Raw genomic sequence first — 13,094 nt, forward strand, 5'->3', positions numbered from 1 at the left:
TCATTAATATATGTGTGTGTATTAATATGTATTTTACCTAAAAAAAAAACATCTCACAAATTTGTTGTAGACTTATGTGGTGGGTCACTATGGCTTTTTGTAGGTGGGTAACCTACTCCATCAAGACTCTCACAATGAGCCTTTACTGGTCTTACACCAGCTAAGAGTAGAAGCTGGAAGCTTTGTGAGGAAATCCCATTGTCTTCTCTGGGGTAGGACATTTTTACTCCTTAAAGTGCTTTTAGCAGGGTTTTAGGAGTAATTCTCAGATGCTTGATAAATGCAATACTCAAGTTTCTGACTATGCTTGCGGGTAGAGGTCTAGACATGTAAAATTTATATCATTTATATAAGAACTCTACCCAATCATAACATTGACAGTAAGCACAGGGATAGGGGTCATTGTAACACAAGACATTCAAACACAAATAATCTAAGATGGGGAATTTATGCCACCATTGCAAAAAATGAGCTATCTATCTAGCTACCTGTAACTAAACAATGTCATATGGCAGTGTTTGTTAGCTGCTGCTAGTTCTGCATCACTAATTACGTTGACTAATCCATTGTCACACTCTTTGTCTTGCTACATTTTCTCAAAAAGCAACTGGTGTTTTGTACACAGTATGTGATGTGCTCATAGTGGTTGAAAAAGGTGAAAAAATCAGAATGATACTGGAAAATTACCTGTTTTTAAATATCTGTGTTATGGCTCCTCACCGTTAGCACATATAACAGAGAGCTAACACCACGAAAATTATAGCGCCATATGTTGGATGGATTTATTTGATTGTTTTTGCTGTTGTTTACTTTAATACAATGAACTGCAATGAACTTTGTGATTAAAAGGATAAATATGAAAGCAGAAACAAATTTCGTGGTAATTCACAATTGATAATGTGGGGCTACACTTTCAGGACATTTTATGACTTTACTGTATTTATTAAAAGAAAAAAGAATTAGAATTGAACATGACTTATAAATGCTCTATGCACTCGCATACTTTCTTATCAAAATAGTTGTCTTAAGTTAGATTTCAGTCAGCTAAAAATACCTTTCAACTAATACTTTGAACTTACTTTATGAACTCTGAATGATGTTCTCAGCAAGGGCAAATGCAAATAGGTCAAACATATAGTGTGCATGGCATGGTTTTCTTTATTATTAGATTATTTCTGCTACTGGCCAAATTCTCAGCAGAGAAAAACAACTAATGCTATGGAATTAACTTCCATTACATTGTCTAATTGTTCCCGAGACATGTATTTGGAACAATTTCACATGGAGGACAAGATATTACATTTTACAATAAAACATTTTCCAAGACTGTGATATTGACCAGCCGAAATATAATTGTAATTTATTTCAAACTCCACTACCCCCTTGCACAGAGTGATGCAATCCCAGTCTTACACTAAGAATATGCTGTTCATTTTATGCTCACAATGGAATCAGGTGGAAGAAAATGATGTTGTTGTGGTGCAACTGTCAGGGTGAGTTTTGTACCATTGGAGTGAGTTGCTATGATTCAACATGACAGACTGTGTTAACGGCATACAGAAAAAGCTGGTCTGATATGGCATACCTTGTGAAATGTCACCCAAATAAAAACAGATCTGGAGAAATATGGAAAAAATCTTCAGCTTTGCTATGATTGAAAATATACCTTTACCGCTATCCACTATGAGAATGCTGTAATTTGTTCCATTTGACATCATGTAATATTGCACTAAGAATATTAATTCCAACTAAAAGTACTCCCATCAACTGATACAGAACTATCACTCACCTGAGCAATACAGCAGAGGCAGAATGACTAAAATAAACAGAATGAAAGTCTAGAGAACCTGGCAATGATAATGGGCTAAATTCAAAGAAAGATATTACAGAGGATTGCAGGGAGGGTCCTGACAAAGAATACATTTCAAAATCGACAAAAATTACCATGACGCAAGCCAATCTTAGGGTAAGGGTAGGTTTTTCACACAGACAGCAATGGGGAGTCTTGCAGGAAACATTTCCATTGTGCCAAGATGTAGAAAATGAGAAAACACCATCAAACACAATATCTCCAGGCACCCAGCAATGTGCACTGATGCCCATGTGAAGAAGAGTGGACCAAATCACCCTAGGAACCCGCAATCTGCTGTCAAAAAGCAAAGTTGTGATTTCCAATGAAGTGGCCTGCAGGAAATTGGAGATAAAATTCAACAAAACCTTTCACAAAGTTTTCTCCATGCAAACCAACATTGGCAAACACAGAACAATGCCATGTGCCATGGACAAATGATCTGGAAAATTGCAGAAGCTGTCAGACGCATATTTGTTTGTAGAGTAAAAAGACGGAACATTACTTGTTACGTGTCATTGGTTATGTTTTCACTGGAAGTTGACTTTGGAGAGTCTATATGGAAAAACAGTGCAGTGAAGTCAATAGAGGCAAGTCAAGTTCGCATTTAACTTGGACAACACTGTCTATCCAAATTCTACTTGCTGAGAGGAGCTAAAGAGTGCACATGCTGAATGTGCTCAAATTGGTTTGCCTCCATTGAGCAGTTAAAGCAATGGAAACATCCCCATTTGTGGGGATATAGACAGCCCCACCTTAGACTGTGACATTGACTACATTTGTAAACTTCAGGAGGAAAAGGCTGAAAATCACCTTGTTGGCCATTGGAAGCTAATTCTTTGACACATACACTGCAATTACATTATGTTCCTTCTTGGTCAAGATAGCATTTTAGAAATTAACTCTAATTGCATCAGATTAATATGTACATTTTTATGTGGCATAATGACATGTGGGAATGAATAAAATACAACAAATAAAACAGCTACTTACAGCAGACCTGCATGAATTTAGTTAACAAGTTTATGTAAAACATTTGCATGCACTATATGCACTAAAATATTAGCATACTACACATGCGAAAGAGTATTCTGCCAATACACACATGCGCGCACACACACAGACAGAGACATCTCATAAAGGATGACTGTGACTGCAGATGCATTTTTTAAAAATAGTTTTGCAATTTGTTTTCAAGATGTACTTAAAGCAGTTAGGGCCTTGGCATTGATGGGAATTTTAATTGGATTGGGAGCTGCTGTGAAAAGCATGCAGGGGAGACACTGCTTTCCCAGAAAGTGAGGTTGAGGTTGTCCTCCTATGTTTCACATAGCAAAGATGAGTGCACAACAATGTTTTTGCCACTTTTGCCATTTTTTTCATTTGTTGCGCTCATGCTGCATGTTGTTTTAACTGCGAAGTGATGAATTATAGGACAACAAGGTTTTATATTTTGGATTTTTTGGCCGGACCTGTCAGTTCTTAGCCTTCAGAGAAAGAATCCCCTGGAAGCCAGAGTGCATGACCTCCTGACCAAGAGAAAATATAATTTCTTTCCAAAATAAAGAAGGGAACTGTTGGCTCTGGGAGAAGAACCCAGAGGTCAAATGGGAAATCTGTCCTGTATAACGGCACTACCCACCTCACATCCAGAAAGCACTTGATAAACATGGAACATCACCAGCATACGGAGCACAAAACACTGGCATTCAACAACCAATAAAGAAATTACCTACAAACACAATAAACCACAGCCGCTTTTGGAATTGAATTTACAGCTTATTGACCTTACATTTTTAACCCTTGCCTCCCCTGTGAAATGTAAAATGAAAAGGCAGACCACACTGCATTAAGCCAATTCTAGTTTGTTTCAAGGGCTTGCAACTGTGAGCTGCATACTTCAGAGAAACATTTTTTTTTTACAAAAGTAATCGCTGGATTCACAAAGACAGGGTCATTGTTATGCAGCTCGACCTATGAAAGGCAGCATGCTTAACAAGTTCCTGGATTGTTTAGAATTCAAGGTAACATTTCAAGTCAGGATTAGAGCTGGATCTACCGAAACAATTGCAGTCCTGAAATTTATACAACTGCTGAAAATAAATCTTTCCAAGAATATGTTTGAATCACAGACCTTATTCTGCCTTTTGTTTTGACTAATACGTACAGACCCGTTGCCTGAGTTTTGTGTAGCTCTTGGAAAGAGGCTGTGCAAATGTGTGTGTGTGTGTGCATGTGTGTGTGTGTGTGTGTGCGCGTGTGTGTGTGTGTGTGTGTGCGTGTGCATGCCTGTGTGTGTGTGCACGTGTATGTGTGTGTGTGTGTGTGTGTGTGTGTGTATGTTTTCCCCCGGGATTGCCACTGAGATGGGGTTACCTTTGCCATGAGCCCAGATGACTCAGATCAGTAAACTCTGAGAAGCCACACCACAGCAGCCATCACCATTGCTGCTGATGAAATCAGGTCCCGCACTGGTGGCTCGCTCAAAGAAGAAAGCCTTGGAACTCATCATTCTGGATTGCCTAAAGGCACTCAACCATGATGCAAAGCCTGAAACCGATGGCCATTTTCCGGATCACAGAGTGCACAAAGGAGATGCCCTCCTGAAATATTTTGGGGGAAGGTTTTCTCAAGTGAGTTGATGGGTCAAATAATTAATATACATGGCACCCTTTGCATTTGGAGGGAATGCATTCTTGACACCCTGAATAGGCAAATGTCATGAGGTAAATTAGAATATACACAGAGCAAGAATTGTTCTTGCTACAAACACAAATGAAACGTAAAAGCAATGCAATAAATAAACACTTAATATGTGTATGTATGTAATACAGAAGTACACAAGTAGAAGAGGCATTAACTTAAAATTCAACTCTGAATAATAGTTCCGGAATGACTCAGTCGGTTCTTCTACCAGCTGTGACTGAGTGCTCACATTGGCAGAAAAAACCTGGCCAGTGTCCCCTTGTCACACCAGTCTGTGACTCATGGTGCACCAGCAGGTCGCTCAGACAACATCAGTGGAGTTGCTTGTATCCTCCAATCGGCACTCACTTGACTGTAGTGCACTGTGGGGCTTGTAGTGTGAAAAATAGTCATGTTGTCATGTGAGTGTTTCAGAGGATTGCAGTCACTTCATCTGCACTCCCACAAGTTCAAAGGTTGTCCTGGTAAGGCAGGCCTCAAATAATATAATTGGTGACTGCAAAATGTTAGATGAAAAAATGGGCAATCTGCAAAAAATAATAAATCAACACTGGAAGCCCCGGAAAAATCTTTATTGCCCTGACATTTTTTACACCATAAAATTGAAGTTACATATGGAATGGGAAAACCAGAAAGCACAGCTGCAATCTGGAAGCACAGTAAAACGAATGTAGTTTAACTAAGCAAGTGAATGCCATAACAAGAAAACACCTGCTATTATTTTAGGATACATTCAGTCATGCACACGCAAGCTTGGTATTAAAAAGGGGTATTCCCCTCAACGTCAGTGTGAGTTGCATTTATCTGGATGACTCCTTGTACATCTACATGCAATTAATACCTACAATATGTAAAATACTTGTCAGAGTGTAGGTGCTGGTGCAGAAACAGTGAGCGTGAATGTGCAAATGGAACAGATCTAGTTCATAGCAGGAATCCTGGACTGTATGTGTCACAGAACACTGCATTAGCTTCTTTCTAATATACAGAGAAGGATGCAGCTGAGCTAAGGTGGGAGATGAATACCAGAGGCATGCAAGTCACACATTCATGGTCAACTCATACAGCTACCAGCAGCAGATGATGTTCACTACATTTTCATTCTGCCTTGGGGTTAGTGAATAACACCAAACATCTATTTTTGTAATTCTAAGCTCAAACATATCTGTCTGCCATTCTGCTTTTAATTGGTGTTTTATTGTTTTTTTTTTTTTTGCCTGAACATATTGCCAACAGTTGAACCACTGCTGTTAGTCTCAGTGGGGGAGCTTTTTGCCTTACAGTTGAATAAATAATCCTGAGTGCAGCAGTGTCTGTGTGTCCACAACAGAAGGAACGTTGCCCTCTGAAGTCATTTGACCCTAACAGTTGGCTAGAAGTGGCCTTCCTCCAGCTATCTGAGGTCTGTGTTGATATAAAAGGATTGTTTTAAGGGTGGGGATGTTTGTATCAAAGTCACAATCACATCATCACAAAATACACAGAAAAACTTTTTTTTTTCAAACTTATTTTTCAATGTTTTTTTTTTAATTTATTTAATCAGCACACTTGTAAACTAGGATGTTATTTAGTTCTTGCTAAGGAGAAACTAGAAACTTCTTGAAGTCTTTAGAAACCTTGGATGACTGGATTCCATTTCAAACACATCTATGTCACATTTACCTTTCATACTTTTAGTTTGTGCTCTGACTGAATGCTGTATAAACAGGAAAGCCAACTTCTCTGCAAATCAACATTTTGGACAAATGATGTATGGTATACAGATGTGACATGCCAGACCTGAGAAGCAATGTCACCTCTTTCAATAATATGCAACTGAGAGCTATAATACCATAATTCTGACAATCAAGTTGACCATAGAATTAAGTGAGTCACACGTTTAGGAAATAATATTCAATATTGATTTCACCTCCACATTCAAACAGGGAGTCGTTAAAATCAGCATCCAGACAGCAAGTATTAAATAGAAAACTAAAATACTTTTCACCATATTGTGCAGATATTGTTTGCATGCTTGGCATATCATGACCACAGAGACGCAGAGGCAGACACCTGCAACATTCATGCCCTTTGCAAGCAACGACACAAGACCGCTGTATTAGGAGTTATACTGTTATATAAAAGTTGAATAGTTACATTTTTTAACACATGCATTATTTACACGCAGGTCAGCACTGGCATAGCATCCTATGTTAACACAGTACAAATCAACCCAATAAAAACAACATAAAGTCGTTAAGAGGCGAAATGCAACTGACACGGATTCTACAGCTCACAGGACACGCACACACACCTTGGAGAACAAACTGATTCGGTTTCCGTCAGCCTTGCTTCGCATTCCTCTGTACGAAAACACAGTTAAGCAAATTGGGTATTCTACCAGTTTCCGAGCAAGAAAAGCTTTAAATTTAGTTTCAGCAAGACTGGCTAACTGTATTTCGGCACCTGAAATAGGTTGACTGAGAACGTACTGTACAATCAGAGCATGCAATTCACTAAGTTAGTCTAATTGTCCAAAAACCAAGCCGCCACAAACAAGAAAGCAAGACAACGAATACTACAGTTTTTTATAGAAAGAAGAAATTAAGAGATACAGAACATATCATTTAAAGCAAAACAATGGAATGACGTAGTGAGTTTATTTCAAAAAGAACTTTAATGCGAAGACCAAGCAACCTGATAATAAAATTGCTCCAGCTGAAATGTCAATTTTCTAGTCGGCTTTCACCTTAAATTTTAAGCTTGCTCGTCATCCTTCATTACTGTATGCGATTGAACTTTATCGCCCGACCCTAACACTAAATCCTGTATGAAAAGGAATACGTTGACTTCATTTATATTTCAGTAGCCTATGCGTTCATTAAAGAATTAATTTTGAGTGCTGAAAAGTATTACATATTTGACATCGAGCAATCAAGCATACACTACACAGTCTGGTAATATTGCTCCAAATGACAAATAAGCAGGCTTTTAAGACGCATGTGTCAGTTTTAGCTATCCTGACCTGATGCCTACGTGTGTCACAGCACCGCCGTAGCCTACCTGCTGTATCCAGCCTAAGAATAGCAGCTAATTAATTAGCATCTGTGTTTGAAAATACACACACACACACACACACGTTTGCTAGCGAATCGTTTGAATAAACTAATTTGAAAGAATATGTAAATAGTGCCAAGGGGTCACCGCGAACATTTCGCACTCCTGAAATTCAGAACTGGCGTGAAATTATCACACCATCATGCCACAATCCATCCACGACACTGGTTCGGCATTTTAATCAGCTCAGAGTGATATAAGTGCTTCATGTTCAAAGATAAAATAAGGACACGGTGACGATTTAAGTGCCTTAAAAGTAATAGGGTCGCATTTTACTCATAAGATCCAATGTATGTGATAAAGCACTAAAACCCAAGTCGGCGCAGTAAGTTTTATCAGACCGTTTGCCTTACGAACCAGGCTGCCTTACCTTGCTCTGCGCCTACTGCTGTCAGCACTTTAGCAACTGGAAATAATCCCGATATGGTTAGAAAGGCTAGAATGAATTCTGACATTTTTGCAGAATGTCTCCGCCTCATGTATTTCTTTCACACAAGTCGGGATCCAGCCGTGGGTCTTGCGCCGTGATGTCAGTTGAATTTCGCCTGTTTAAACGAGCCAGCACTTCTCCTTTCCCCGTTTCAGCTGGATTGCAAGGTGTGTATGTGCGCGAGTGTAAAAGAGACAGTAAGAGCGAGGAAGAGAATGAGGAGAGAGAGGTCGGAGGGAGGCGTTAGGTACTCATAGAAGAGGAGGGGACGGGGCAGATGGAGAGAACAGAGAGAGTGCGCCTTCACTTTTCCATGCACAGTGCGTCTGATCTTACATCATTCACGAAGGGTTAGCGCGAGATGCCAGAGGCTGGGAAGCTACCGATTAATCACATGGATCCGCTGAACACCCCTGATGTCCTGATGTCCTGATAAATCACGTCCATTAACCACGAATCCCTACCATGTGGAGGCAATACGCATCACTATTTTCAATGGAGTGAAAAACGAGATATGATTCTGTCAGATTCCTATACTCGTAAACAATGTAAGGTACAAAGACATCATGCCCCATCATTTCAATCCGAATCTCTGTCATTCCCTGTGTCATTGTATTTTGAACTATATAATTATAACAAAATATAGTACAATAGTAACAGGAACTGAAGTTTTGTGTATGTATGTCTGACCCGATGATTAAAAGTACAATTCAGCCAAGCTCATAAATGGCACTTCTTGGGCCAGGTTCATTCTTGAATTGATGACTAACTTTACATTTAATTTTAAAGCAACTATACTTGAGTAACTCCCCAGTCATAAAACTGTTCCCTTTATATCAACACAGACTACCTCCATTGGCCACTTTAACTGTTTTTGATGAAAGGAATACACCAGAATTAAACCCGTGACCATACACCCATTCCACATATGTTTTATAACACAAGTAGCAAACAAAAATGCTGATAAAAGTATGGTATTCAGAAAAGTGTGGAGCAACACAATCACCTTCTGAAGGACATGTATTTCCCTTTAATCAGATTAGTATCATATCAAACATATGGGGTATTTTTGATTGGGTGAAATGCAACATGTAATCCCAGGAGAATACCAGCAAGTATCCAACTGTGGCAAACTGTAAATAAACTCCCCATGGGCATTTATTAAAACCTAAAAACAACCGAGAGCAGCAGGCATCCCCCAAAATGCATTTTCTTTCCTTGAGGTTACTGTCAGGACAGGATGAACAATGCAAGTGATCTCTGAGAGCAGATCTTGGACTCCGCTGCCCTTGGGGTGTGTGTCTGACACCAGATTGATGACAAACAAAGAACTGGTGTTATTAAGTAAGGGAAAGGCGGCAGCCATGGAATCACAGAGTGTTGTGACCAGTCAATTAAACGGTGACATGTATTGCCTTCTCTCGCTCCTTCAGTCACACAGCAGGAATGCCTAAGAGAAAAGATTGGAAATTAACAACTACCTGTAGCTGGCTAGTGAGTAAGGAGTAAGGAGATGGTCAAAAACTGATCATTTTGGACTGGTTACAGATGAGATTTCATGTTGTGTGCTTTATATTTAATGATTTTTTATTGCAAACAGATTGACATAAAGGAAATTATGACAAAGACAATTGAGATTAGTTTTGAACTGGCTGCCACTGGGAGATGGTGTTTCTGTACCCCAGGCTATTGCATGTTAAAATTGTTTGAAGTAAATTGCCCCACGTCTGAAGAAAATGCTTTTTGTTTGAGGAAACCAGGTATTTTGTTAACATTTGCTGATGAACCATTAGCTGTGCTGAAATGGTAAAATAATACTCCAGGGGAAATAAGAGTTGTAAAATTGAAATCCTGGTTTTGATGACCTCCTATGGTCTCACATCAAAAGATAGATTGATACATTAATTTGATGCTATTCTATATTCATCAAGCTACATAGGATTTATCAAGCTATTTGAGCTACCAAATCATTTTCTGTCATGCTGATACTGACCAGAATTAAACATAACTGTATAACTGAAATAGCCTAGGCATTTAATTCTTTCATTTATGTACAAAAATTACAATGAAATGTTTCAAAACATATTATTCTTGAGAATGCAACCACATATTGAACATAACATCTTCAGAAAAGTAGAATACTTGAGTCTATGGAACATATATCACTGATGTTGGGGAAGTGAGAATTTAATAAAAATTAAATGGTCTGAACCCAGCGGCCTTAGAACCTAATGCCCTTGTTTATTGATCGGCACTGCATACCGAACACAAATGACACCGATTACTAAAACTCCTCACTTAACCAACATGTAAAATACTAATAAAAAATTGATTTAATTTAATAATTGTTATAAAAGATATTAATTATCAATTAAATCACCAAAATCATTGATAGGAAATGAGCAGTCTGGTGGATCAACCTTTGCCAGAAATATACAATCACAACTGGAATAAATTAAAAAAGTTTATTGAGTAGTTACACTAAGACAAAGACAAAATTCAGAGTCTGGGCTACAGACCTGGTCCACTACCTTAACAGACACTAAATTATGTAAAGACATTAACAAAACAAGAACGTGGATGGATCACGGAATGGGTGAATGAATGCGTGAGGAGAAAATTACCCAAGCCAGTTGTTTACTTTTCCCGAGGAAGAACACAGGAACCACCCACAATAGCAGTAAAACTCCAAAAGGAAAAATCCAAAAAGTTGCAGGAGAAACTGAGCAGATTGAACAAAGCACAAGCAAAAACTGAGCCAAACTGTGCAGACAAAAACTGAGCCACGGACAGAGCATAGGCAAAAAACTGAGCGTACTGGATGACTGAGCGTTGAGGCCTGTTCTAGGCTTGACTTAAGACCCTGACCCATGCATAATTAATTTTATGGTGGGGGAGTGCTTGGAAGTTTCTTCAGGACTTAATTTTGTGCTTTAGATCCAAACATCTGGAAATACCAGATATATTTTGGTAAAATGGTGGTTTTGCTGCTATATTGAGAAATACACGTTATCACATGGCATTGGGTTTTCCAACATTTTTCCCACAACATGAGGGTACAATTAACTGTGGGGTATAACAGGGTAGGTGATCCGAACATGTAGATACACACAAAGAAACACACACACACACACTCATTCTGCTCAGGATCTGGACATCTGGATGTTACTGTTTTTAAGTAGTAACTTTAAGGCTGAAAAGGCAGAGTTCTTTAATATTATATTAGAAGTATTTGGCACCTGAACCTCTTCCAGATTGAACCAAACATGACTGTGGCCACCGTTTAGCCAAGGATTCTACATCTGAGAGACAGATTAATGCTTACCAATAAATCCAAACAGGCAATCATTAGTTTGAAGTTTTATGTATCTGACTGGGTTTTAGGTAACTTCTTGCAATGTTAAAGTAATAGCTGCTTATTTTATGTAGGTATGTGACCTTTGGTGTATTTATGGTGGTGGGCCATTTGCCCTCTTGCCTGCTGTGTGTGTGTATTTGTTGACTTATCTTATCTGCCCTTGGTCTGGTCCTGAGTAGGGAAAGGAATAATAAAAACCCAGACCAGGGCATAAGTTTATTATAAAAAAGTATGCATCTCTATTTCTGTGTATGTGGCATCTTACCAATAAGCACTGTTAGGAGCTCTTTTTAGTTTTTTAAGTTTGTTAACTTTGTTTTCAAAGTCTCCTGAAGACTGCCCACACTGGACAGCCTAAGGCTAGCTCACAGGAAAACTAGTTCATTTTGTACTCCAGCATCTGTTGGAGGCACAACCATCTGCGGCCTGCACATTTTTAACATAAACAAATGCAGTGCCATTATGAAAATGTCCAGTAACTTCTGCTTTTTATATTTAAAGATCAACACTGTACTAAACAAACATTTACTAAAAGTTCCTACGGGACTACTGAAGAAGGAACCGCAAATAAATAATCGTAAATTGTGAATTCCCTTACATTTTTGTAAAGGAATGGAATCTGTGTAATTTTCTCCTTTTTTACAGCTGTTGCTAAAAAGTAGATAGTGAGAAGGACACAAGAAGTTGCCCAGGGATGTAGTAGAAGCATTTGTACAAAATGTTTTGCAAGTTATGTACTGACCCTCATGTAAACCAGTGACTCATATAGGTAAATAATATGGACATTTAAGCTGCATTTAATAAGCATGAAAGCCCATGACATAAGAATGGTCATGAGGCATATTAAACAAAACAATAGCTGAGTACCTCTGGGTTGTAACATCCGGTACTTATGCAAATTATGGCTTCTTTTGCCCTCATTATTACAAACAACAACTTGCAGGCACAGATTGGCTCTTGAAGAAAGCCATGCATCCAGATCGACTCATCTTTTTTGAATGGAGGTGTCACCTTTATCCTTAATTAATAACCTGCTGGGCATGTAGAGCTGAAGCTGCCTTAATGCAGGGCACACACGCCTTGGTGCTTTTAATTATTCCTATGATGGACTTAAATGGTTTGGTATCTGTCAATAATTGCGACACTCGCACTCTCCCAATGTGAAACAGCTGCACCTGCAACCGTTGTGCTGTGGATATCTGAAAACCAAATGACATACCCAGGAACGATAACAGTCCAGAGAGAGGCCCTTACTGCAACCCACAGATGCATATGTAAATGCCAGAACTTTTGATTTTGGATTGAGTATAATTTATTGTATTTCATTCTTTCAAAGATGTTGATTTTCAGTGATGGACAAATAGTCCTTGCTTCCCCTTTTTGTGGCAATTACTTTCAAGGTTCTCTGACTATATTGAAATTGAAGTACAACTGGAACGCATTTCAGTTCAAGATAAATTATTGGAAGAAAAACCAAATGGTTTCTGTTGAACTGCTCAATATTTTGATTAATGTAAATATATGACAGAATATTCATTCATCTTAATTCCTTCTCCTTCGTTATAATGTATCCCACAAGTCCCACAAAACCTTGAAAATATGCAAGTAATGGGTTAAATATGATGTTCTGTAGTGTTGATACCTTTTGCACCTTA

The 13,094-nt window shown here is 38.6% G+C and overlaps 1 protein-coding gene across 1 annotated transcript in view; it reads right to left on the bottom strand.

The window, feature by feature from the left end:
- LOC118785532 (low-density lipoprotein receptor-related protein 1B-like) overlaps positions 1-8,106 on the bottom strand; it is a 306,119-nt gene extending 298,013 nt beyond the window's left edge. Inside the window, exon 1 of the mRNA XM_036540253.1 lies at positions 8,022-8,106. Coding sequence (XP_036396146.1) covers positions 8,022-8,106 — 85 coding nt within the window. The remainder of the gene's footprint in view (positions 1-8,021) is intronic.
- Positions 8,107-13,094: the final 4,988 nt, after the last annotated feature.

Source organism: Megalops cyprinoides, chromosome 11 (genome assembly GCF_013368585.1).
Source record: "Megalops cyprinoides isolate fMegCyp1 chromosome 11, fMegCyp1.pri, whole genome shotgun sequence".
Classification (NCBI taxonomy): Eukaryota; Metazoa; Chordata; class Actinopteri; order Elopiformes; family Megalopidae; genus Megalops; species Megalops cyprinoides.